Source organism: Narcine bancroftii, chromosome 2 (genome assembly GCF_036971445.1).
Source record: "Narcine bancroftii isolate sNarBan1 chromosome 2, sNarBan1.hap1, whole genome shotgun sequence".
Taxonomy (NCBI): Eukaryota; Metazoa; Chordata; class Chondrichthyes; order Torpediniformes; family Narcinidae; genus Narcine; species Narcine bancroftii.
In genome coordinates this window covers 285523835-285550970 of record NC_091470.1, presented here as the reverse complement: position 1 = coordinate 285550970, position 27136 = coordinate 285523835, and the positions used below count along the sequence as shown (strand labels likewise).

Genomic DNA, 27136 nt, shown 5'->3' with positions numbered 1-27136 from the left:
GTTTTATAACCGTTGTACTGTTTCCCATCCTTTAATTATCTTCCTCATAGAGACTTTTGTGGAAAGGGAAAAGTTCGGTGGGTTCAAAGAGCAGTGAGTCTGGACGCAGGCTGAACACAGGAAGGATCTTAAAGTACATGTAAGGAGATCGTAACAGGGATAACACTCATACCCTCAATCACAAAACTCAGTATAATCAATCACATCAGACTTAAACCACCAATACTAGCAACTGCTTAAACTCATACAAACATTACACCATGTGGGTAGAATACCACAAACTTTCTATTCCATTATGAAGGTTACCATCTCCTCCCTAATTACAGAACTGAGACAAATCAAATACACTTTATCCCTCCATTTCTACTTCTATTTTGGACTTTTTCTACTGGGAAAGTATTGACTAATGTAGCAGCAGACACGTGGAAGTAGAAATATGAAAAGGAAGTCTGTTTTAGACTTTTAAACATACATTGGACTTAACACTACTAATACTAGCAACTCTGTAGAGACTTGCAAGCACTGTACAACCCAGTCACATTGGATTTACCACTACTGATAGCAGTAACTGTGTACAGACCTATAACAACCAAGGATTACAATGCGCTGTTCCTTGTCTAATGTGGGAATTGCTCCAATGATATCTAACAGCACTGATTCCTGTATAGTGCACACCTTACTGATGTTACGGGCCCAGAGGACCTCAAAATCCAGCAGCAATAGAAATTCACCAAGACAAATGGTTACTTAAACAAAAATTGCTTTTAATTTTCTTTAAACATAAAAATGAGATCAGACTTTAACTTATTACTATTAATGTAACTTAACTTAACCCCCTTCTAATTCTAAACTTGTGTGTATGTAATGTGTATATGTTCAAGAAAATTCTTTGTTTCACAGTCCAATCTTGCTTCTCACTCCAAATTCACTGGTATCAGGCAATTCTAATGCTGTGCATAGAATTCCACATTTATGAATTTTCACCAGGCTCTGGTGCTTAAAGTTAAATGGTTACCACTCAGGAAGGTTCTTGTCCAGTTCAGAAAGTTATTTGCTGCTCATTGGACACAAACTGATTTCCTCCAAATCAGTCACTTCTCATTGTCTTGCCAAAGAAACTTGCTCCATCAAGGGTTTTCCAAAAGATAACCTCTTCTTCCAGATCACCACAGAGTTCCTCTTGTTTCCCTTATTTCAAGAGAAACACTCTAGCCAGCCATTTCCTCTTGTTTGGACCACAAGGGCTTTGAATTGGCTGAACTAATAACTTGCAAACCATCTTTGAAATAGGGTTTTTCACAACCTTGCCAGCTTGTCCTGTTCCAGTCCCAGCTGCTGCTGCTGAACTGTAGAACTGAATTCTCTCTATCTCTCAACCTGTTTGACTCTCTGCTTGCAAAGGCACATAACCTTTCTAGAATAGCAAACTGCATTCAGACCGACTGCAGCACCAGACCCAATCTTCTAAATTTATTCATCTATTGCTTTCCAAAACAATAATTAATTACTCCACAGCATGTCCATAGGCATTCTTCAAAGTTTTTGCAAAGGCACTCGGAGCCTCGACTGTCTGATTTGAGCAGAGCTCTGTCATTTTAAATGAGATCTGTGTTTGTAACCTACACTTAAAAAAAAAAACCCACAATGTATCTTGTTTAAAACATATCTATGTACAATATTAAATATAACATAATCTGTCACATTGATGACTCTTCCAGTGTTGTCCACAGTTCACAACCTGGAGTGGAGCAAGTGGAGCAGGGTTTGTCTCAGGACCAAAGAGAAAGAGCTGCTGCACATGGTGGACTTTATAGTACAGTATGCTGGAGGATCTGGCCCAGTGAATTACTAGGTGCTTCATGGGGCTAATAGTCAGTTGTGCACCAATGAATGGGCAGAGTCCAACCTTGACTGGCTGGTGGTGCAACTTCTGACTAGGTTCCACATGGACCTCCACAATCCACACAACAGAGACCATTACTGTAAATGAGGGCATAACATTGCCTGATCTAACTGGGTATATAATGTATGCATGAATGTGAGAATCCTAGAAGGTACTGAGAAACAGGGACCTTGATGTATACGTCAAATGTCCTTGAAGGCAGCATCATGACATAAAGGCAAGTGGAACATTTACCTTCATTAGCAGGGCATAAAATATAAAGTAAGGTGGTTGTAGTTGAAATATTGCAAGTCACATTAGGAAGGAAATTATTTCATTAAAGAAGAGGAGATTCAACATGTTGCCTGGGTTGGACCATTTCAGGTATGAGGAAAATGCTGGAGGAAGTCAGCTGGTCTTTCATATCCATAGGGGACAAATCACAGCATCTACAGATGTTCGTGTTTCACTGAGCTTATTTTACTTGAGAGTCGAGGAGTCAATAAATTGAGGTAAGTAAAACAGAGGTATTGTGTCAATAGTGAGATTTTTGTCTTAGCAGAGGTGTTTAAAGCAAGGTTTTAGCTTGATGGGTTGGAGGAGAGGAAAAGATAAGAGAATTAAATATATGGAAGGTATTATCTGGGATATTAAAGAATTGGTCTCTAGGTAAATTTTTAAGAGAGTTTGGAGATATAAGGTTACTGGTCTAAAGCCTGGAATCAGGATTTTTTGAACATGGATTGGGTAGGCTGGAGTTTGGAAGATAGAGAAGGGTAATTTATGGAATCCAAACTGAAGGATCTTAAAAGGAATGTGCTTGGAGTTCATGTTTTCTATTGTGAGATTTTAAAGTAGAAGAACACAGTAAAAAAGTTAGAGCTGAACGGAGGTGCCCTCACAAGGTTAGTTTTCATAATTATTTGCGAGATTTGAACAGAAGCTTTCACAAAATGTGCTCTTGGATGCACAGGTTCTTTTGCATCTCAGCACTCTGTAATCTCACCATTTCAATGATGGTATTTTTCCTTCTGAAATGGACAATTTTATTTCTTCCTCAATTGTACTACATTTGCCAGATATTTGCTCATTCCTTTCCAGCCTGCTTGTCTGTCCTTTTTGCCCTTTCTTTGCTTGTCATTGTATCAACAATTTTAGCAATCATTTCTCAGTGCTTTCATCCAAGACATTTATATAAACAATGTTTAGGCCCTGCTCTCTCTGGCTCCCCACTCATGACATCATCCCAATTTTCTAAAACTTGTTTTTATTTTTAATCATTTTTGATATAGCGTATCAAATGCCTTTGTAAATTTTAATAGTTAATTGAATCTCCATTATTCACACCACATGTTACCTCTGTAAATAATTCTTTTAAAAACTGATCAAATATCTTCTGCCTTTATCATAATTAAGTTGTATCTTGTGGAACTGAATGCAATTTATTGACGGGTGGAAAAATGTAGAGATAATAGTTTGTTAGTTTGCATTTGTTAGTTTGTTAGTTGCATGTAGCTAATTGTCCTGCAAGAATCTGTGGGGTTTCAACTATTTATTACATATAATAAACACTCAGATGATGGATGGAAAGGTGGGTTCAAGTTTGCTAATGAATATCAGTAAATTTAGCAAATGGACAAAGCTGGTAATTGCATTTCATTGTGGACAGAAGTAATACCATTCACTTGGATTGTAAAAGGATTGATCTGAGCACTTCCTAAATAATGAATACAGACAGTGGAAATAAAAAAAAAACTTGTGGACCCAACAATACTGGATTGTTGAATTGTGATAGCAAAAGCAAATATTTATAAAGACCCATGTATTGCTACCCATTACATATAGAGGACAGAAATGTAAGAATGGAAAAGTTAAACTGTTCGTGGCCCTGCTATGACCTCATCTGAAGCACTAAGAGGATTTGGATTCTATACCTTGGGAATGATGCACAAGTTTTTATTCCCTGGAATTTATAATATTAGAAAGAAATGTTGACATTTTCAAGATTTTTAGAAGAATTGTTTGTGTAATGTAAAAGCTTTCTGGGACTTTGGGAAGGAAGGTGGTGATGTGGATGAGGATGCGGTTTTAATACTAGCCAAGTATTTTATGGGTGAAATTAGAAATTGCTTCTGCATTGCCAAGAATGGCCATTTGCAATAACAATTGGTGCAACATTAATTGCTGGGTTGAGCAGAGATTGATAGACTAATGTAAACCAAATGTATTCAGGGATGTTAAGATTATAATTCAGCTGTGATCTCTGGTGGATCAGGGTCAGTGAACTAAATGGCCTACTCCCAGGTTCCTGTTCCAGAGAATATGAATTGGATTAATGTAATCTCTGAGAAACTTAACCTTTAGTGAATATGTATTGCACTCCTTCCAATGTCAATGTGTCCTTTCCAAGTTTTGTTGTGAGAAGATGGGAGCTCTCGATTGATGGGTTGGCTGATTGTAAAGTTCATTTCATTGTATCTCTGCATGTTAGAAACAGAGCAGCAAATTGCATACTGGTGAATCAGGCTTACAAGCTGTTTGTCATTCATTGCTGTCCTGTCATTTCACCAAAAAGAAAGAAAGAGCAGCAGAAAGGATAGTCTTGAGAACTGCAGATTATTTATCTTTGAACCACTGATATAATTAGTGTCATCAGCAGATGATGATCCTGAAGTTAAATTTTTATCAAATAATAATTTTGCAAATATGTTCTGTAAATTGGAAACTTCTGTGACAACTGCACTTTATTTTAATGTTGATTTATTATACTGGTTAAAATAAAGTACTTCACGTTCAAATCGAACTTTTTAAAAATTTCGTCACTTCAGCAGGAGGTTTGAAGATTAGAGTAACCTTGTCTACTTATTGAGTGCATCAATTGTTCCAATTGCTACAAGCATCAATCTTGCTCCATCCTCACCTAATGGATGGAATTGGAATTTGAAAGCAGAACATTATCTAGTACATAGCTCAAATGTAGCTTGCAGAAGAAGTGGCCTGGTGCATGCTATGGGTCACTTTATGATCCTGATGCCTTATTAACATATATACTTATTTGAGTCTTTGCCAATAGCTTTTTATAGCATGATGTATATGACTGTTAGCAAAAGAGAGATTAACTATGGCCTAGCCCAGGTCTCAAGCATCTAAAATAACTTCATGGAAACTAGGACTCTGAATACTGAGCTCATTCTTGGGGGAATTACTTGTTCTGTAGTTATTCTGCTGAACCAAGCCATGAAAGACCCCAACAATGAAGACGCTGTTTACATCCGGTACCGCATGGATGGCAGTCTCTTCAATCTGAGGCGCCTGCAAGCACACACCAAGACACAAGAGAAACTTGTCCGTGAACTACTCTTTGCAGACGATGCCGCTTTAGTTGCCCATTCAGAGCCAGCTCTTCAGCGCTTGACGTCCTGCTTTGCGGAAACTGCCAAAATGTTTGGCCTGGAAGTCAGCCTGAAGAAAACTGAGGTCCTCCATCAGCCAGCTCCCCACCATGACTACCAGCCCCCCCCACATCTCCATCGGGCACACAAAACTCAAAACGGTCAACCAGTTTATCTATCTCGGCTGCACCATTTCATCAGTTGCAAGGATCGACAATGAGATAGACAACAGACTCGCCAAGGCAAATAGCGCCTTTGGAAGACTACACAAAAGAGTCTGGAAAAACAACCAACTGAAAAACCTCAAAGATAAGCGTATACAGAGCTGTTGTCATACCCACACTCCTGTTCGGCTCCGAATCATGGGTCCTCTACCGGCACCACCTACGGCTCCTAGAACGCTTCCACCAGCGTTGTCTCTGCTCCATCCTCAACATCCATTGGAGCGCTTTCATCCCTAACGTCGAAGTACTCGAGATGGCAGAGGTCGACAGCATCGAGTCCACGCTGCTGAAGATCCAGCTGCGCTGGATGGGTCACGTCTCCAGAATGGAGGACCATCGCCTTCCCAAGATCGTGTTATATGGCGAGCTCTCCACTGGCCACCGTGACAGAGGTGCACCAAAGAAAAGGTACAAGGACTACCTAAAGAAATCTCTTGGTGCCTGCCACATTGACCACCGCCAGTGGGCTGATAACGCCTCAAACCGTGCATCTTGGCGCCTCACAGTTTGGCGGGCAGCAACCTCCTTTGAAGAAGACCGCAGAGCCCACCTCACTGACAAAAGGCAAAGGAGGAAAAACCCAACACCCAACCCCAACCAACCAATTTTCCCCTGCAACCGCTGCAACCGTGTCTGCCTGTCCCGCATCGGACTTGTCAGCCACAAACGAGCCTGCAGCTGACGTGGACTTTTTACCCCCTCCATAAATCTTCGTCCGCGAAGCCAAACCAAAGAAAGAAGAAACTAAAGAGGTAAGGGTTTTTACCTGTATCACAGAGTGGCAGAGTTTGCTTTGGAGCACAGGCCTTTAGCACCACAAACTATGTTGCACAGCTACTGCTCTACCCTGCTGTTTCTTTGTGTTGCATAGATAGATTGGAATCTATCAGCAGGGATTTCTGTAGGTGGCTGAAAAGGCACCTGGATTAAGTTGTTGATGTTGCAGCTTTGAATTTTACACTACTGCCAGAAAAGTTTGAGTTCTCCTTTCTTTAACTGATTAGTTGCACAGCAGCATCTACCACATAAGTTGAGGTTGCAGTGCTTCAAACTTATTTTATTGCTTGTCATCATCTTTTTAAAAATATTTCATTTACAAATTTTAAACCATGATAATAATTATATTAAATTCACAAGTTATTTCAATAAGTTATACATGTGGTGTGTATATTGCATGAAATTAGGTCTTCAGAGAGTCTGGACACAACAGTTTTTGTAGTGAAGGATTTTACAGAAGGCAAATGTGGGAAATGGTAACATGCAGCTCACACATGCACAGCACACATACAATTAAGAATGAACATGGGAAAAATAGCATGCGAGCAAAATACACACACACACACACACACACACACACACACACACACACACACACACACACACACACACTAATACCATGATCAAGGAAAAATGTCACTATAATCCCACCACCCCTTGACTCAGTGCAGGCATGGCTCTATGCTACAAAGGACATAAATGCTCCCTACCCTTTTAGCAGTGCACATCTTACCAACAGTTTCTCCAGCACCCTCCCACATTTCTAGGCCTGGAGTGAAGCAGGGTGGTCCCAAGTTGGCAAAGAGGGAGAACAAACAACACATGGCACCTTTATAGTGCTGGAGGGTCCAGCCCAGGTCATTAGCAGGCACAAATGGCTTAGTGCCAGGAGGTTTAATCCAATTACAAGAGCCAATGGCCCAAAGCCAGAACAGGCAAGCTGGAGAGTCCAATCCAGGTAATTTACATGGCTACAATGCCAAGGTATGCACTAATGGATGGGGTGGAACCAAACCTTGATTGGCAGCTGGTTTGTCCTCTGACTATGTAGGGCGAAGTGCTGTCACGTGACAGCCACATCCCTTCCCAGTGCATGAAATTAGGTCTTCAGAGAGTCTATTAAACATACAAACCCACATTTTGTAAATATGAGCACCATATTTTCCAAAATGCATGATATTTGTTTCGTAAATTAAGTAATCGTTTCAAGTGGTATTCAGCTACAAAGTTCTACATGCCTAAATCTGTATCTGACTTCCATGATATTGCTAAAGCAATTTGTATATATTCAATTAGATACATAGTTAATTAGATACATAGTTAATTTTAATATCACTCAATAAAAATAACATTTGATCCTGTGGGAACCTGTAATCTGTTCCAAAAAGTTACTGACTTCCGCCAAAAATATTTAACTTTAGGACACTGCCAAATAGTATGCAAAAATGATCCAATCTCATGTCCACACCTAAGCAGGATTCAATCTATTTAATTTTTGTGGGAGTCAAATATAACCATTGGAAAAAACTATATTGAACTAACCTATATCTAACATTTATAATTTTTGTCATATTATTCTTGCACAATTCCATCCAATCTTTCTCATTTATTTGTCCTTTTTGATCCACTTCCCATCTTAATCTCAATTTATGCACCCCTGTTTTGGGGGCTTTCCTTTTAAATAAATTATACATTACAGAAATAAATTTATTTACATTACCATTGCGAATCAATAATTCCAGATCACTCCAGCTAGATATAATCAAACTCAGACCTATTTTATTAATCAGAAATGTTTAATTTGATAATAGCAAAGTAATAATATTAGGCACATTAGTTATTCTTCATTTGTTCAAATGTTATAAATCTTCCAGCTTCAAAATTATCCTCTCCTCTCACTACCCATCCACATCCAAGTGCTCAAAAATTGATTATTTATAGAAAATGGAATAAGTCTTTTTTTCCTCAAAGGGGCATCTTTCGTAAAACTAAATCTTACATACATATTTCATTATCAATATTATTCTATAATTCAATTAAATGTTTCAAAATAGGTGTTTCCCTACTTCCTACCAACAATTTAGAATTCCATTTATAGATAAAATCTTTTAAGTTTATTTCTCTATTTTATTAAATTCTATATTAATCCAAGCAGGAATTTTATCTAAACTAAACAATACATTAATAAATCTCAATTGAGCAGCTTTATAGTAATTCTTGAAATGGGTAAGTTGCAAGGCCCTCAGTTCAAACTTCAAAGTCAATTTTTCCAAAAAAGGCCTCACCATTTTCTCTTTCCATAAAATCTTCCTAACAATTGCATTTAAATCCTTAAAAATGTTTTGAAAAATTGAGATGGGGATTGACTGAAAAAGGTATTGAACTCTAGGGAAAATAATTAATCTTAACACAATTTACCCGACCTACTAAAGTAGTAGGTGGGGTATTCCACTTATTCAAATCCTCAACAATTGTATTAAATAAAGATAAATAATTTATGTAGATTTTGAAAATTATTATCATCCTGAATACCTAAATAATTAATGCTAGCATCTGACCACCCAAATTAATTTTATATCCAGAAATTTCTCCATATTCTTACAATCTTGTATGTAATTGAGACAAAGAATTTGTGGGATCAGTCAAATAAACCAAAACATCATGAGCAAATAAATTAATTTTATACTCTTCTTGATTAACCTTTATACCCTTAATCTTAGAATCTTGTCTTATAAGATCTGCTAAGGGTTCTATTGCCAAAATAACAAGGCTGGTGATAAAGGACAGCTCTGGTGACTTGATCTAGTTAATTGAAAAGAAGTAGAAATTTGTCCATTAATCACCACCCTTGCACAAGGATTTTTATATAGGGCTTTAATCCAATTTACAAATGTCAACCCAAAGCCAATTTTTTAACTATTTTACACAAAAAATCCCATTCTAATCTATTAAAAGCCTTCTCTGCATCCAAAGCTACTGTCACATTTAAATCACCGCTTTTTAAAAATTAGTTGGATTAGGCTAATCAATCTTGCAACATTATCAGCAGATTGTTACTTTTTGACAAATCCTGTTTGGCCCACATGAATTAAATTTGGTAAATATTTAGCTAATCTATTTGCTAAAATTTTTGCAAAATTTTATAATCTGCATTTAACAAGGATATTGGTCGATAAGATGCTGGATTTAATGGATCCCTATCTTTCTTTGTTTTAAATGTAATTATTGCCATTGAGAAAGATTCTGGAAAGGAATGAGATCCTGCCACTTGATTTAACATCTTCATAAAAGGAGGTATTAAAAGGTTCTTAAACTTCTTTAAAAAAATCCATCCTCCCCTGGTGACTTAACATTTTGCAATGTATTAAGTGCTTCACTGACTTCTCTTGCTGTAAAGGGGGATCTAAATCTCTTTGCTATCGATATTTCAAATTAGATAAATTTATGAGATAATTCTTTTTGAAATTTTAACTTAATCTCTACTAGTCTTGGATTTATATAAATTAAAATAAAAATCTTTATATGTGTTACGGGATATGTTAGAATAGCATATAGGGTAAAATAGATCTTTAAAAGAGATAGATTGTGAGAGTTTAGTTTAGGAAATACATCACAAACAGAGTAACACTTCACAAAAGACATCTCATTTAAAATCTAAGAGCTTTGCTGAAGTGAGGCATTGTGCCACCAGAGACAATGGAATGGTTTTGAAAAGGACTTCAAAAGGATGTGCAAATGGAAAATAAAGTTGATCATGTCCAGGCTCAGATACTGATAAGATGTTTTGAAAATTGGTTTTGGAGCCTTGGGAGAAGTTTTTACAAGCAGAGAGAGGAAACAAAGAGAGTAGTCAGTTCTACAGAAACATTTGAGGCTGCAAAATGGAAAGCTGGCTGGCTTGTTGAAAAACCCCATTTTGAAGATGGGTTGTGAGTTCTGAGTTCAGCCTGTAGTCCTTGTAGTCCTTACAAGAGGAAATGGCTGGCTAGAGTCTTTCTCCTGAAATAAGGGAAACAAAAGGATCTCTGTGGTGACCTGGAAGAAGAGGTTATCATTTGGAAAACCCATGATGGTGTAAGTTTCTTCGGCAAGACACGGAAGTGATTGATTGGAGGAAATCAGTTTGTGTGTGTCTCTGAAACCAACTAGAATCTTCTTGAGCGGTAAACATTTATCTTTAAGAACCAGAGCCTGGTGGAAATTATAAATGTTGAATTCTGTGCACAGAATGAGAATTGCCTGATGCAAGTGAACTTGCAGAAATGAAAAGTAAATGATTGGACAGTGAAACAGAGAACTTTCCTGAACATATATACATTATGTGCTTAGAATTAAAGGGAATTGTTAGGTTAAGTTAATAGTAATAAGTTAAAGATTGACCCTGTTATTATGTTTCAATAAAATTAAAAGGAACTTTTGTTTAAATAACAATTGATGAATTTCTATTTCTGCTGGATTTTGGAGTCCTCTGGGCTTGTAACAAGATGAGTCATTAATTTCATGGGTTTATAAGGTAATCATCTTCGGGCTTTTTCTAATAGCCATAATTATTCTATAGGTTTGTTCTCTTTTTAACTGCCAGGCAATAACCTTGTGGGCCTTTTCTCCTAATTCATAATACATCTGTTTAGTTCTCTCAATTAATTTTTCCATTCTAGGTCAGAATCGTATTATAATAAATTATTTTAAATTAATTTCTTTCTTTTCTCATCTGAAACCTTTCTTTGTAAATCCTTCTCCAAATCTTCTATTCCATTTCCAATTGATCAACCTCTTTCAAGTCCAAATTATTGATTCATCTTGTAATTCTAAAGCAAGAGGAGTGGCTATATTTAAAAAAGCATTACCAGTGATTTTTTGATACTATAATAGATCCTGTGGGGAGATGTGTTTTGATTAATTGTCATATTTATTCTGAAATGTGAATACTTATACACCACATGTAGATGATGAAGATTTTATAAAGAATACTTTTTTAGTCCTGGCAGAAGCACAGGAAAAGTTCTAATAGAGGAGATATCAATTGTCTTGATCCATTATTGAATAAAGCAACTAAAATGGTAATAAGAGCTAAAGTGGTGAAAGCTATGTCAAGTTTTATGAAGCAATTAAATTTATTTGATATTTGGTGAAACTTGAATCTGAGAGAACGAGACCATTCTTTTTATTCACATAGACATGATTCTTACTCGAGAATAGTTTTTATTATTATCAGCACAGTTACAAGGAAGGATTACTAAAATTGAGTATGAAGCAGGAATATTTTCTGATCACTCGCCACTTTTATGTTCAAAGAGAAAAAGAAAATATACCTTATAAATGGAGATTCAATACTGCATTATTTAAAAGAGTAGATTTTTGTGATTTTTATAAGAAAGCAAATTCAATTATTTTAGAAGTCAAATTTAATTCAATAGATAATAAATGTGTTATTTGGGATACGTTAAAAGTGTATATGAGAGGTCAGATAATAAGTTACTTGGGTAAAATTAAAAATGAATATATAATAGAGACAAATCAATTAGAACAGGACATAGTTAAATTAGAAGATCTACAAAATAATCCATCTGAAGAAAGGAAAAAAACAATAAATAAAAAACTTCACAATAACACTATACAAACAAAGAACAGAAAAAATAATTCAAAGAACTAAATAGATATTATGAATTAGGAGAAAGAGCTCAAAGTTTTAGCATGGCAATTGAAAATGGAACAGACATCTAGAATCATTAATGTAATTTAAAAAGCTCTCAGGGACTATTAAATATAAACCACAAGAAATAAATGATATATTTTGGGAAATTTATCCTGAATTATACAATTTGGAATCCGTATATGATGACAATAAGATTGATAAGTTTTTACCTCAAATTACTTCACCTAGTCTGAATAATAGGGAACAGAAAGACTTGAATGTAGTATTTACAGCAATGGAAATCAGTGAGGTAATGATTTCAATGCAAAACAATAAATTGTCAGGATAAGATGGATTTCCTGTAGAATTTTATAAGAAATTTAAAGATCATTTAATACCTTCATTTATGGATGTGTTAAATTATGCTATGAAGGCACATTCTCTGCCAGAATCCTTTTTAATGGAAATTATTACAGTAATTCTGAAAAAAAGACTGAGATCCAATGAAACCAGCATCTTGTAGATCAGCAAAATATTTATCAAAATTAATATATATTAGATCAAACTGGATTTGTTAAGTGTTGGAAATCTGCAGATAATGTAGCGAGGCTTCTTAGATTGATTCATTTGGTTCAAAAATTGAGTCCTGAATGTGATAGTTACTTTGGATGCTGAAAAGGCATTTGACAGATTAGAATGGGATTTCCTCTTTAAAGTTTAAGAGAAATGTAAATTGAGTTCAATGTTTGTTGATTGGGTTAGAATGATGTATAAAAAAGACCCTTTGCAAAGGTAGTGACAAAAAATGACAGATTTTAACATCTTTTGAATTAATGAGATCAAGAAGACAAGGTTGCCCATTGTCACCAGCTTTATTTGTTTTAGCAAAAAAACTGTTAGCTGAATTAATAAGATGAGTTTCAAAGATTGTGGATATTAAGGAGAAACAAGAAGAATATAAAATAAATTTATTTGCAGATGTTTTGATTTAATTTACAGATCCTTTAAATTCTTTGCAACAACTTAAAATTAGAATAAAAGAATTTGGAGATATATCAGGATATAAAAAAAATTGGGGGAAGAGTGAAATTATGACTTTAGTTAATGGAGATGATCAGAAATGCAAGGAAGTAATAGAATCTAGATGGCCCAGATATTGGAATAAAATATTTAGGTATTCATGTGCAATTTGACTTATTAAAGAAAATTTGGAAAAATGGAATATGTTACCTATTATTTTGATGGGTAAAGTAATATTTTTACTCGAGTACAATATTTATTTCAATCGACTTCAATCTCAATTCCTCAAAATTTTTTAAGGAATTAATTGTTGGTGTTAGAAAATTTTTATGTAAAGGGAAAATGGCTAGGGTTTCTTTGAAGAAATTGAAGTGGAAATACGATATAAGAGGTTTACAGCTCCCCAATTTTATGAATTATTATAAAGCAGCACAATTTAGATTTATCAAGATTATGAGTTAAATAATGTTCCACCATGGGTAAATGAAGAATTTGATAAAAATTGGAGAAACTGATCCACAACATTTTATAAATGGAATGCAAGATTGTTAATAGCAAATAAAGAAACGTCAATGCTGAAGTATTTAATTGAACTTTGGAATAAAATTGATAGCCTACCCTGGAAAAGGACCAGGAGTGTTGTGGTCACAGCTCATGTGGATGGACATCTCTTCAAAGGCAATGCAAGGTGAATTTGTGAGTCTGAAGCAAAAGAGATTTGAGGAAGAGGTTTAAAATTGGAAGAACACCTTTATTTCAAAATAGACTTATTCTATTTTTTATGGAAAATAAATTTCTAAAAATCTTGCAAAAAATTATGGTATTAGGAAAAGTGAAGATTGTTTTGAAGCCGGGAAATTCATTACTTTTAGTAGAATGAAAGAACAATTTAAGATATTGGAAAATACAAAATTTTGTCATTATCAAGTTAAAAGATTCTTTTATGAAATTTTTGGTCAAGATTTAGTATTACCAGCAGAGATAGAAGTAGAATTATTATTAAGTAATAGGATGTAAAGAAATTTATTTCAGAAATGTATAAATTATTACAAAAGAAGGCTAGAAAAGGAATTTGTAAATCATGATATAAATGCAAGGTAGATTTAAATAACCAAATAGACAAATAGATGGATTCACATATGTAGGGAGAATATGAAAAGTACAATATATCATTTACTTCCATATAATTTTATACATCAGTTATATTTAACACCATAAAAGTTACACAATATGAATTATATTTATGCAGATTTATGTTTTACATGCAGACAAGAAGTTAGTACTTTTTTGCATTCAATTTGGAAGCGTTCCACAATTCAACCTTTTTGCCTTAATTTGGATAATGTATTGGAACGAATAACTGGAATTATATTCCCACAGGATCAAATGTTATTTTTACAGGAGATGTTAGAAGAATTAAACCTAAATTAAAATTGAATATGTATCAAGTAAAATTTGTTCAAATTACTTTGGCATTAGCTAGAAAATGTATTGCTATAACTTGGAAGTCAGATATTGATTTGGGAATGGCCAGGTGGCATGCAGAAGTTTGGAGTTGCGTTCCATTTGGGAAAATTACTTACAATTTAAGACAGAAATATCATATTTTATGTGAAATATGGAGCCCATATTTACAAATTATTGGTATTAATATTTGAATGAATCTCAAACATTCTTTCTCTTATGGGTGTCTATGAATATATACACAAGTTTAAAAGTATTGGAAAGTCAAGAGCTTCTGTTGTGGTTTTCTTTGGAGGTTGGGGGAGGATGTGGGTGGATTTAGAAGAGGTTTTTCTTTCTTTTGTATTTTGTACTTTTTTGCAGCGAACCAGCCGGTGGTCAGTGTGGCATTCCGCGCTAGGCATGACCCTGGTGTGGAGCACATCTTGTTTGTCACTTTCTCGCACCAGGATGTAGTCCAGGAGGTGCCAGTGTTTGGATCGGGGATGCATCCAGGTGGTCTTAAGGCTGTCCCTCTGCTGAAAAAGGGTGTTTGTAATGACAAGTCGCTGTTCTGCGCAGAGCTCCAACAGGAGGCGCCCATTGTCGTTGCACTTGCCGACGCCATGCTTGCCCAGGATTCCTGGCCAGGTTTCTGAGTCTTTGCCGACACGAGCGTTGAAGTCGCCCTGGATGACAACCTTGTCGGCTGTAGGGGTACGTTGGATGAGGTTGCGCAGGTCGGTGCAAACCTGTCAAATCTTCATTTTTTTCCTCCTTCTACGCTCACTGACAATGGAGAATGATATATTCCAATCTCAGGAAGTAATTTGCCTAGAGAGCTCCCTTATGCAAGCATGCACAGAGGTCTATGGAATAGGACCAGTATCCACTTCAGCAGCCTGTAAGGTCACAGCACCACATAACTATATGCCACTGTGCCTGTGATTGCTACAGGGAATACAGCGTGGTGAAGTTTGAATCCTTATTGCCTAATGTGTTGTAACCTCCTTAAGGCTTGATCCTGGATCATGTAAATACCCTAGGTGAGTAGATCCTCTACATGAGGATAGCCATATTTCTTCTTGCAAATGGAGTTGCTCAGCTTGGCATCACCCCAACTCATTCATCCTCCAGACCTTTTGGCCAGGCACTCACTTTCTCCTCGTAGCCCGTATATTATTGCTAAAGAGGTTTGGTATTCCTCCAATGGCCAGTTGAACTTTTCAGAACATTTTTGAAAAGAAGTGCTGATAGTTTTAATAGGTTTGATAAATTATCCCAAAAAGCCAACCAATATGTATCAAAAGATGCTTTTGAATGCAGTTTGAAATTAATCTTAAGTTAAGATGAAGGATCCAATCTAAATCACAAACTTTCTGAGGATTTTTTTTTGTGAATGCACACTTGAACAACATTTAGTGATAAATTTATGCTCACCAAGTGCTGGAATTCCAAAGCCTATCTTGGACATTCATTAGTGTGCGAACCACTGGCAATACTAAACATGTCATCTGCACATTTAACTTTGTGTGTGCCTGATTGCCTTGTTTAAGGCATATAGTTTTTTTTTATAATCTCTGTATGTACCCTAATAATGTCTCCAGCAGTTCTTGCTCTATAGTATGAGGGAGAGAAAACGAAAGCAATTGAAATAGAAGTTTTAGCTGTTAGCAGTATGTGTGGCAACTGATGATTCAAGCTAATTACATGTGAAAGTGCTGGCTGCTCCTTGTTGTGCTAAGTGCTCTTTGCCCTATTTCCTGATTTTTCTCACAACTTGCCTTCAGGGAATTGCCAGAAAACTGCTGATCTGCAAGACACCTGCAAGTGCTCCTATCGGCATGCCAGGTTGGTTACACACATTCACAAACCTACCACTGAGAGCTGTGCCACTGTGTTGACCAGAGCTCAATAATATTGTTGCATTAATGTCTGTAATAGTTGCATTGTTAAATTTAGTTTGTTTGCAGATCTCAGTGTAGACTCCATGGATCATACCTCTCACTTGCCAGGTTTTTTTTTTTGAGTGGCATTGTTACTGTTCCTGCACTTTAATTTTCTCTGCCTGCAGAATACAAGTGGCCTGAGGTTTTCCCAGATAACTGTCCTTGTCACTATTTTCTGCAATGAGAACCTCTTTTTCTCATTGAACCCAAAGCTATGTAGAGTTGCTCCCCTGTGGAACGTTTATCTCTCATATTATTGGGAATGGCAAGGTGACCTTCCAGTGTTATTTAACAGCTGAGGCAGGATTAGAGGCGGGGAGATGGACAAGGCTTATGAATTAGGAAAATGTTTGGAAAGTGCAGTTATCAGGGAAAGGGATGAGATTTGAGGAACAGGGTTCATGGGGGAAAAGGTGGTGTCGAAGAAGTTCAGCGGGGTAATGGGTTAAACGCAGTGATTTGCTGAGGGCAAATTTTCATAACCTGACCAGCCATAACACCTGGGCCTCAGTAGTCATCTTTCTATGCCCTAATTTAAAAAAAATTTACACATACAACGTGGTAACAGGAAATTTCAGCCCACAAGTCCATGTTGCCCAATTAACCTACACCTCTGGTATGTTTTTATGGATGGGAGGAAACCAAAGCTCTTGGGGAAAACCCATGCAGACATGGGGAGAGTGTACAAACTCCTTACAGACAGGGCAGAATCCTGGTCCAGATCGCTGGTGTTGTAAAGGTGTTGCACTAACTGCTACAACTACCATGCCACCCTAATTACTGTTCTCTTGTGGTGGGTGTGGTGGCACTAAATGAAGGTGATTTTCATGGGGAGCAAAGATGGACTTTATAATGTGATGTCTTCGTCTTTTAGGATGCAGAAAGATGTTCAGAGGTACTCCACAATCAAATGCAGCTGATGAGTATAAACAGGAATTGTGAGAAGAATGGGAAAACCAATACTAACAATAATTGAAAATTCATAGGATTGAAGGTAATTGTGAATGGTATCTCTTTCTTAACAACATTGACATATATTGCAAGGTCATGTAGAATGTATAAATATATATATGCTAAGTGATTAGGCAGTTGAGCAATTTGTGTCAGTTTTCAGTGTCCTTATTCTCAGCACTATTCCTAAGATTTCTGTTTATTATATTTTTCATCCATTTCATGTTTCTATTTTGACTCAGATACTTAATGTCTGAATCCTTTCAGTCATTTGGGGTGGTGGACTACAAAAAATTGCAATCTTTTAAGTGAAGAAGTTTCTCCTCATTTTAGTTCTAAAAGGCAGGTTAATTATCTTGAGATTATTATGATTTTTACATAGCCGCTGCTTTCTGGGAAATTATTCCCAAATTCCTGGAACGCAGCCTGTCTAAAAAAAATTGTAACAGAAATGAGTGACTCATTCCCATTCTGAAACTTTATCTGTGGCACCCCTTGACATTATTGCAGACTGCCTACGGTCTAAACTGAACTGCAGGTGTTCTGCAACAATGGGCTAATGAATATGACATAATGGGCGACATCAACCCACGTCCAGCCTACGTAAGTACCGTACATCAGGTATCTAGTTTAAACATGTGGCGATATCCGTACACAGGTTATTCTGTGTGAACAGCCACTGTGGAAGGCAAGTGTGAAATTGACTATGGAAAAATAACAATTTATATATAAAACACATAAACGACTCTCTTTAATTCAAGATTCCAGGTATGGCAATCAATATCAACAAACTACCAAGAAGGCAAACAGTTAGAGTGTAAGAACAAAAGAACTTGTTGGAATTATGTAGTGTTATGGAAAAGAACTGAAGTGTGGTGTGTTTGGCTTTATCTAAGAAAAAGTATATTTGCCTTGGAGGAACTCCAAAAAAGATTCAAATATTGATTCTTGTGATCAGGGGATTGTCATAGAATCATGGAAGATTGGTGCAGGAGTAGCCATTCAGCCACCATTCCATATGATCTTGGCTGATCATGCAGCTTCAGTACTCTATTCCTGCTTTCTCTCCTTACCCCTTCATCCCTTTGCCACAATGGCCATATCCAATTCCCTTTTGAATATAATCTAATGAACTCTCCTCAACAACCTTCTATAAATTCACTACTGAGTGAAAAAGTTCCTCCTCACCTCAGTCTAAATGCTCAGTTTAAAACCTTAGAATCTGACATCTTGTTCTGGTCTTCACAACATCGGTAACTTTTTCCTGAATCTAACCTGTCTAGTCTTGTCAGAATTTCATGTCTCGATAAAATTCCCTCTCATTCTTCTAATTCCAAAGAGTATAACTCTGGTCTATCCTGTTTTTCTTCATCCATCAGTCTTGCCATCCAAGGAATCAGTCTGGTGAAGCATCGCTGAACTCCTTTAATAGCAAGAATGCCCTTCCTCACATTAGGAGATAATACTGCACAAAAGGTGTGTGGTTTCACCAGACTCTATACAACTGCTGTAAGACCTTCCTACTGAAATATTCACACCTTTCACTACAATGGTAACTTGCCTTCTGCTGTACCTTCATTCCAAACTTCAATGACTGATTCACCATGATATCCAGATCTCATTGCACCTCCCCTTTTCCAAATTTGTCACCATTCCAATAATATGCAGCCTGACTCCTATTGCCATCAAAGTGGATTACCTTGCATTTATCTGCTGCACCTGCCATGCATTTGCCCATTCTCCTAATCTTCTTTACAGCTCACACTGCCACCCATCTTAGTGTCATTGGAAAATTAGTGATATTATATACAATTCTTTCATCTAGATCAACAAATTATGTGGTAATAGCTGGGATCATAGTACTGAGCCTTGTGGCGCCCCACTAGTAATTGCCTGCCAATCTGAAGATAACCCATTTATTATCATGCTCTGCTTTCTCTTGCCAACCAGTTTTCTATCCATGTCAATACATCATCTCCCATAACATGTTCCCTTGGTAGATCAAAAACAATGCATAAATATCTGTGAATTGAAGGAGTTGACAACTTTTGGGTATGAAGGCCACATTCCTTTTTAAGGCTCTTTAATTATTTTGGAAAAACCCACTTACCACATTGTATTACTTACTGAAGCCAAGTAAGAAGGCTTGATCAGCCTGGTATTGGTAAGATGAAGTTGTTTACCTGACCAGCAAGGAGGACTTCATGTTTGGGCCAGTGAGTGGAAGCAAGTGAGTAACAGAGAGGTGGGGAGGAAGCCATCAGAAGGGAAGGAGAAAATATTGGACAGGAGGTGGCAGGACAGGCAATCAAGATCAACAAATTATGTGGTAATAGCTGGGATTTGTGACTAACAGACATTATTCTTTTTGTTAATTGGTACCTTTATGTATGTTGAGTGTTGACTTTGTTTACACGTCCACAAAACAAAACTGACAGTGCAACATAAATATTATAGATAATGGAACACTGTCCTGAAGTTATGGAAGGGGCTTGATAATGTAGGTGAGAATCCTTGCTCTTTTAACTACAGATTCTCTACAGCCATCATTCTGGAAAAGAACTTATTAATGTTAGACTTGTAGCATTGACTAACTTAATTTTAATTGGTACATTAATCTTCTACTACTTTCACAGCCCATGTCCATAATTTTGTATTTTTTTGCATAGAATCATTTAACATGTTTAGTCTTAACCCAAGACATTACTTTGTTTATATTTTGGGCATCTGTAATGTTACTTTGAGCCAGCAACATAAGTACTCATCATAAGCAAGTACAAATTACTTCTGATAGATTGTAAATCCATTGCTCATTCACTCGTCCATCTGCTCTGACAATTAATGTTAGAACACAATGTCACTCCCAAGATCCTAGAAAAATGTTTTCAATCCTTTTTTTGGACCCATGTTTGAATTTGTATACTTCTGTGGTTTTGCCAGTTGTACATCATGTCTATGTTATTGACTCAAACTCAGCAAATACAAATTTCTGCCAACTGCTCTGTTCGCATGAATATTTGAGTTTGTTCAGTTTTCATTAAAAAATCTTGTTCAAATTTTCTGTTGAATTTTCAATTTGATGCAAAGAGGGGTTGAGGAAGGATATCTTAACTTTATTGTGACCCCCCCCCCCCCCCCACAGATGCACTATCAATGATCACAAAAGTATGAAGTTGCGAAACTGATATGCTTTTATTAACTATAGACTGGAGCAGCCATCAACCTCATTGGCTGATCGTGGCAGGATGAATGGGGAGCATGCAAAGGGTTATGGGTAGGATTGGTCTCAAGAGGCGTATCCAGCCAGCAGCAGCCAATCATTGCATAACAGTGGTTTACCACACCCTTAAAATGTTAATTTGTAGAATTAATGTTGTTTCCATTAGGCAATTTGTTTTAGACTTTATGCCACGCAAGGTCCAGCATGAAAGTTCCAAGACAGCATTTCAAGCATAATTCTCCTGGCGAACCTTCAACATCAACTAATACCGCTGAAGGTATTCACACATCATTATCCTTATTTCTGTGTATGAGACCTTGGTCTGTATGCCTGAATAATGATGAATACTACTCTGCAAATATAATTAATTGATCATGAAGCATGTTTTGAAAAAATAGTTGGCATTATAGATGGAAGTTTTTTGATACTAAAGTTGCCTAAGGTCTGTAGTTCAGTTTTGCATCACGTTATGTTAATTTTCAATGGTTTGGATCAAACAGAACAAGCTGTATAAATTAATTAAAGTGCAGTTAAATGTGAAAGGTAAAAGAGAAGTGTTGTAAAGTGCCTGGTTGGAAGCAGAGAGCAGAAGTAGTGCAAAATTACTTGATGAAATATTGCACGTAAAAAAAATTTAAAAGTAAATTTGGCAATGGGGCTCAAGTGGAAACACAGATTATAAACTCGCTGGACTTGAATCAGTCTTGCCTCTTTGGAATTGAGTTTGTATCTTCTATCTCAATGGTCAGTACTGTCTACATTTTTTCTTGGTAGAACAAAGTTTTCTCAGTTATAGTGAATGCAATATTGAGGTTTACTGACGTGATGAATGTAGTCTTCAAAAACAGTGAGGAGAGCTGTAAAAAAAAAAAAATCAGCTTAACAGAGAAGTGGTTTCCAGGTGGAAAATTCAATTTAAAGTGAAGGAATTAGTTAAAATTAATGGAAAAATACAATGGGAGGATGAACAACTTGACTTTAAAGTATAAATATAAAAGTGTTTGAGAGCACATCCATAAGGCCATTAGAAAATGCTCAGAGCATTTTGAATTTTCTCAATGTGAACATGGTGGAAAGGAATAGAGAGCACATCACTATACATATTTGCATGTTTCTGAAATCGTTGTGTGTCAAAGGAGTACCTGTTTCCCATTCTCATGCGAGATCAGGAATTATTTAAATATATTTAAGGGAAATTTGGTAAAACACGTGTTCTTTATGTTGAGAAAAGCAAATGTGTGGAGAAAGAGTGAATATTATAATCAAGAAGCTCATTAAAGACATACTCAGAATCCTAAGGAAATTCGGCATGTCCTCGAGGACTTTTGCACCATATCCTGCCTTGATGCATCATTGCTTGGTACAATACCTAAGGTGATGAAGCCATCCATGCTTACATGCAACAAGACTAGGACAATATTCAGCCAAAGGCTGAGAAGTGGCAAGAAAAATATCATGGCATCAAAGTTCAAAACAATGGCCATGTACATTGAGAAAGAGGCTAAGCGCCTATCCTTGACATTTAATGACATTACCACGACTGAGTTTCCCGTCATCAACTTCCAGGGAGTTAATTGTGGTTTCAAAGCTGCGTATCCTTTGGTGAACGATTTATCTCCTGGCACACAAATCCTTTTAAACACTGATGTATGTGTAGTTCCAATATCAAGAAAATTAACACAATTGAAAGCAAAGCTCTTGATTGGTACTTCAAGCGCCTAAATATTAATTCCCTTCACCACTGTTACTATGTGCTCTCATATGTGCCATTGGCAAAATGTGTTGCAATTACTTGCCAGGCTATTTCAAACTTGTTAATGCTGTATACAAAAGTGCTGGAGAAGCTCAGCAGATCCCACAGCATCCACAGAAGGCAAAGGCATATAACAAACATTTTGGGCCTAAGCCTTTCATCAAGGTATGAGCGAAAAGCAGGCAGACGCCTGAATAATAAGGCAGGAGGTGGAGTGGTGGGGAAAGGGAAGGAACGCAGGCCCACAGCTAAGGTGACATGGACAGGAGACAGGAGAGAAGAGCTGAGAATTGATTGGGGGAGGCGTGTAGCTCTGTGAATGCAGAGCTGGGGGAAAGGAGACAGAGAGATAGAGAAAGAGAAAATCAAGGGGTTTCAAACTTGTAACTTCTATCACCAAGGACGGTAAGAGCAGCAAGTACATGAGGACAGCACAGCCTGCAAGGTCTTCTCCAGGTCACACACCAGCCTAACTTGGAACATAGATCACTGTGACGGAGTATTTTGATGTGGCGTGGGAGGAATTGCTAGACTAGCTTGCACACACACATTTTAAAACACAGAATTTTTTCAGGACTTTTGCGGAGTACTTTTTGCAGAGGACCAACAAAGTATTAGCATACAGCTTGCCTGGGAGAGCTTGTGATTTTTGCAGGCAGGGTCAACAGTTTGGCTCTCAGAGAGGGAGGGTGTGAAAACAGAGAGAGAGGAGACAGAAATCAGTTTCAGAAGAACAAAGCTGGCAAACTTTTGGAAGACTGTCTGGTCAAAGAAGAAGGCTGGGTCTCCCAAAGGTGACCTGAAAGAAGGAGGATCATCTGGAGAACCCTGAAGGGTGGCAAGTTTTGTCAGCAAGACTGATTGAGAAGGAATCAGTTGGGGATGTCCTGGAAAAGGAATCTCTCTCTGAAAATCAGCAAGAACCCTCCTGAGTGGTAATCATTTGCCTGTTAGGCACCAAAGATTGGTGAACTTTGTTAATGCTAACTTCTGTGCATAGTACAAGAATTGCCTGCAACCAGTGAGATTGGACTGTGATCCAAATAACTTTTCTAATCTTAAATATACATTGCACTCTCCTGTGCTTAGTATTAGAGGGGGCATTAAGTAGTTTAGGTAGGTTAAGTAAGTAGGTTAAGTAATAAGTTAAAGTTTAATTCTGTTTTCTTGTTCAAATATAATTAAAAACTACTTTTGTTTAAGACACCCTGTGTTATGGTACATATCTTTTGCTGCTGGTTTTTGGGATCCTCTGGACTCCGTAACAGGTCTAAATCCTGAAAGTTCCTCACCAAAATCATATTTGACTACATTCACTGGGATGACTGCAGCAGATGAAGAAGGCTGCTCAATTAGGGATGTGTAATAAAACATGTACCACATGCTTAAAAAAAAGTTAAAGACAATGAAAAATGCACTTTGATCAGGACGTTTTTATCTTAGCAATAGGGGTGGCATGGTTCGCACAACGCCTTTACAGCGCCAGCGATCGGGACCAGGGTTTGAATCCCACTCTGTCTGTAAGGGGTTTGTACGTTCTCTCCGCATCTGTGTGAGTTTTCCCCGGGAGCTCTGGTTTCCTCCCATCTTTCAAAACATTTGGTGGGGGGCGGGGGGGGGGGGAAGGTGGTAGGTAAATTGGGCAGCATGAACTCATGCTGAACTGGCCTGTTACTGTGGTCTACGTCTACATTTATATTTTAAAAAATTTAATATCTGTGGTATTTCTACTATTTGCTAGAGTTGAAAGTGTTCACACTGATCCTGAAGATGTTAGACATGTTTGCTCTGAATGTTATTAAGTGAAAATTGGTTCAATGTATGAAAGAAGGGTATATATTTCACTGGCTTGAGCATGGTGAGTTGAACAATCTACATTAACTTCTATGATTCCACCATTAGCTTTCTTGCCCTGAATACTTTTTAGTGAAGAGATATTTCTTTCCCCCAGGTACAGCAAGACCCGCCCTCCCTTGAGCACAAATGCAGAAACAAACAGCAAGAAAAGTAATATTGGCAAGGAACAAAAGGTAAAACCTGGGCTGATGTTTGTGACTGGATTTGTGTTTAGATATTGAGCAATTGCAACCAGCTCAGGCAGATAATATCAAAAAAGAAACTAAGAATGATGAGCAATGTTTTGATTAGAGGATTCATGGGGTTTATCAGCAAATCATCCAATATTTTAAGGCAGAATGAGAATATTAGAGGAATAAGGATATTAGATGATGAATATAAGATCAATTTGTTTGCAGATGATGTTTTGGTATATTTAACACATCCAGAACAATCTTTAATTTATTTGTAAAAATATTTAGAACAGTATGGAGTATTTTCTGGATATAAGGTGAATTGGGACAGAAGTGAAATATTAGCAATTTCAGATGCAAATTACAATCAGTGTGGGCAAATTAGTAGATTGTGTTGGACTGACAAAGTTAAGTATTTGGGTATACTGATTGATGTAAAAGTTCAATCATTGTATAAATTATGTACCGTTAATGAGAAAGATTAAGGCTGATTTGATTAAATGGAAAGACCTTCCTTTGTCATTAATAGGTCGAGTAAATTGTATCAAGATGAATGTTCTTCCGTGTATTTAATATCTTTTTCAGTCGATTCCTTGTTTACTTTCAATATCTTTTTTTCAGGATTTAAATAAGGTAGTACGACAATTTCAATGGAAAGGAATATTAGCTAGATTAGCGCTGCATAAATTGACTTGGAAATATGCTTTGGGAGGTTTACAATTACCTCATTTTCAAAATTATGAAGCTGAACAATTAAAATTCATTAATCGTATGTTGGAAGTTTCGCATCCTCTTCGTTGGGCTAGGGTTGAATTGGCTATTATCTCAGAGTCTTATCTGCATCATTTTATATTTAAATCAAATCCTGTTTTATTCCAGATATATAATGTACCAATTTAAAAACATTTGTTAGAGATTTGGAATAAAAGGAACTTTATTATAGGTACGAAAAGTAAAATATCAATTCAAACTCCATTATATCAAAGTAAATTGATTCCCTTTTCATTGAATAATAGATTTTTAAAGGAATGGCAGATTAAAGGTATAAAAGTGTTGGGGGATTGTTTTGAAGAAGATAAATTTCTTTCTTTCAATCAACTTAGGGTGAAATTTGGAATTTCAGCGAACTCTTTATTTGTGTATTATCAAGTTAGAGCATTAGTGAAAGATAATTTTGGAAGAGAAATGAAAATTCCTAAGTTAATGAAATTTGAATCTTTGATTTCTCATTCATTAAATAAGGGGTTTATTTCAGATATGTACATATTGCTGCAAGACACTTTGGATAAAGTAAATTTAGATAAATCTAGGATTAACTGGGAAGGAGATATTGATCAGGCTGTTTGGGAGACTGTGTCATAATGTAAGAGAGTATGGTGAATTATAATTTTTTACATCAGTTGTATCTGATCCCTGAGAAATTGAAGAAATATGGATTTAGTAATTTGGAGTTGTGCTTTAGATGTGGACATTGTATAGGAACATTTTTACATTCAGTTTGGTTGTGTCCTCTGATATCTCATCCATAGGTTATTCATGTTTAGACTTGCCCAGTAAGACGTGGTTTTTGTTTGGAACCTTGAAGATTACCCTGAAAATGCAAAATAAATGGTTCACTTCCACCTGATTATGTGACACCAGACATACTGATGGTTTGGCGTATCTGGTCACATAATCAGGTGAAACTGAACCTGTAGTTCATTTTCTGATATTATCTGCCTGAGCTGGTAGTATTCTTTCAATATCTAACACCAACAAGTTAGTATGTCTGGTGTCTGTACATGGTTAGGTTGAAAATGGTGCTTAAATCTATGAGCTTTTGATTGAGAATGCTGTCATAAGTCAAGGCTTATTTAATTAATCCTGTAATTTTGTATAATATTGTTCAGACTATTCAGGTACTGGATTTCTGATCAATTAAACTCAGAGCATATACATTTCTTCTTCTTCTTTGGCTTGGCTTCGCGGACGAAGATTTATGGAGGGGTAATGTCCACGTCAGCTGCAGGCTCGTTTGTGGCTGACAAGTCCGATGCGGGACAGGCAGACACGGTTGCAGTGGTTGCAATGGAAAATTAGTTGGTTAGGTTTGGGTGTTGGGTTTTTCCTCCTTTGCCTTTTGTCAGTGAGGTGGGCTCTGCGGTCTTCTTCAAAGGAGGTTGCTGCCCGCCGAACTGTGAGGTGCCAAGATGCACAGTTTGAGGCGATATCAGCCCACTGGCGGTGGTCAATGTGGCAGGCACCAAGAGATTTCTTTAGGCAGTCCTTGTACCTCTTCTTTGGTGCACCTCTGTCTCGGTGGCCAGTGGAGAGCTCGCCATATAACACGATCTTTGGAAGGCGATGGTCCTCCATTCTGGAGTCGTGACCTACCCAGCGCAGTTGGATCTTCAGCAGCGTGGATTCGATGCTGTCGGCCTCTGCCATCTCGAGTACTTCGATGTTGGAGATGAAGTCGCTCCAATGAATGTTGAGGATGGAGCGGAGACAACGTTGGTGGAAGCGTTCTAGGAGCCGTAGGTGATGCCAGCAGAGGACCCATGATTCGGAGCCGAACAGGAGTGTGGGTATGACAACGGCTCTGTATACGCTAATCTTTGTGAGGTTTTTCAGTTGGTTGTTTTTCCAGACTCTTTTGTGTAGTCTTCCAAAGGCGCTATTTGCCTTGGCGAGTCTGTTGTCTATTTCGCTGTCGATCCTTGCATCCGATGAAATGGTGCAGCCGAGATCTCGGCTGCACATATACATTTAGGTTACAACTAAAAGCAATGATTCTGACCATGAGTGACAACTAGAGGCTTATTGGAAATCAATGTAGCGAGTTGCTACGACTACAGCCAGGTTATAGCCCTAAAGCTGT

The 27136-nt window shown here is 37.1% G+C and overlaps 1 protein-coding gene across 2 annotated transcripts in view; it reads left to right on the top strand.

Moving 5' to 3' along the window:
• Positions 1-27136, top strand: part of gdap1 (ganglioside induced differentiation associated protein 1) — a 123426-nt gene that overhangs the window by 23340 nt on the left and 72950 nt on the right. Inside the window, exons 7-10 of one of the 2 annotated variants that reach the window (XM_069921181.1) lie at positions 16164-16224; positions 17197-17316; positions 20660-20770; positions 24198-24276. In XM_069921181.1, the coding sequence (XP_069777282.1) occupies positions 16164-16224; positions 17197-17242 (107 nt within the window). In that variant the 3' untranslated portion in view covers positions 17243-17316; positions 20660-20770; positions 24198-24276. The remainder of the gene's footprint in view (positions 1-16163; positions 16225-17196; positions 17317-20659; positions 20771-24197; positions 24277-27136) is intronic. The other variant, XM_069921182.1, reaches the window with a different exon arrangement.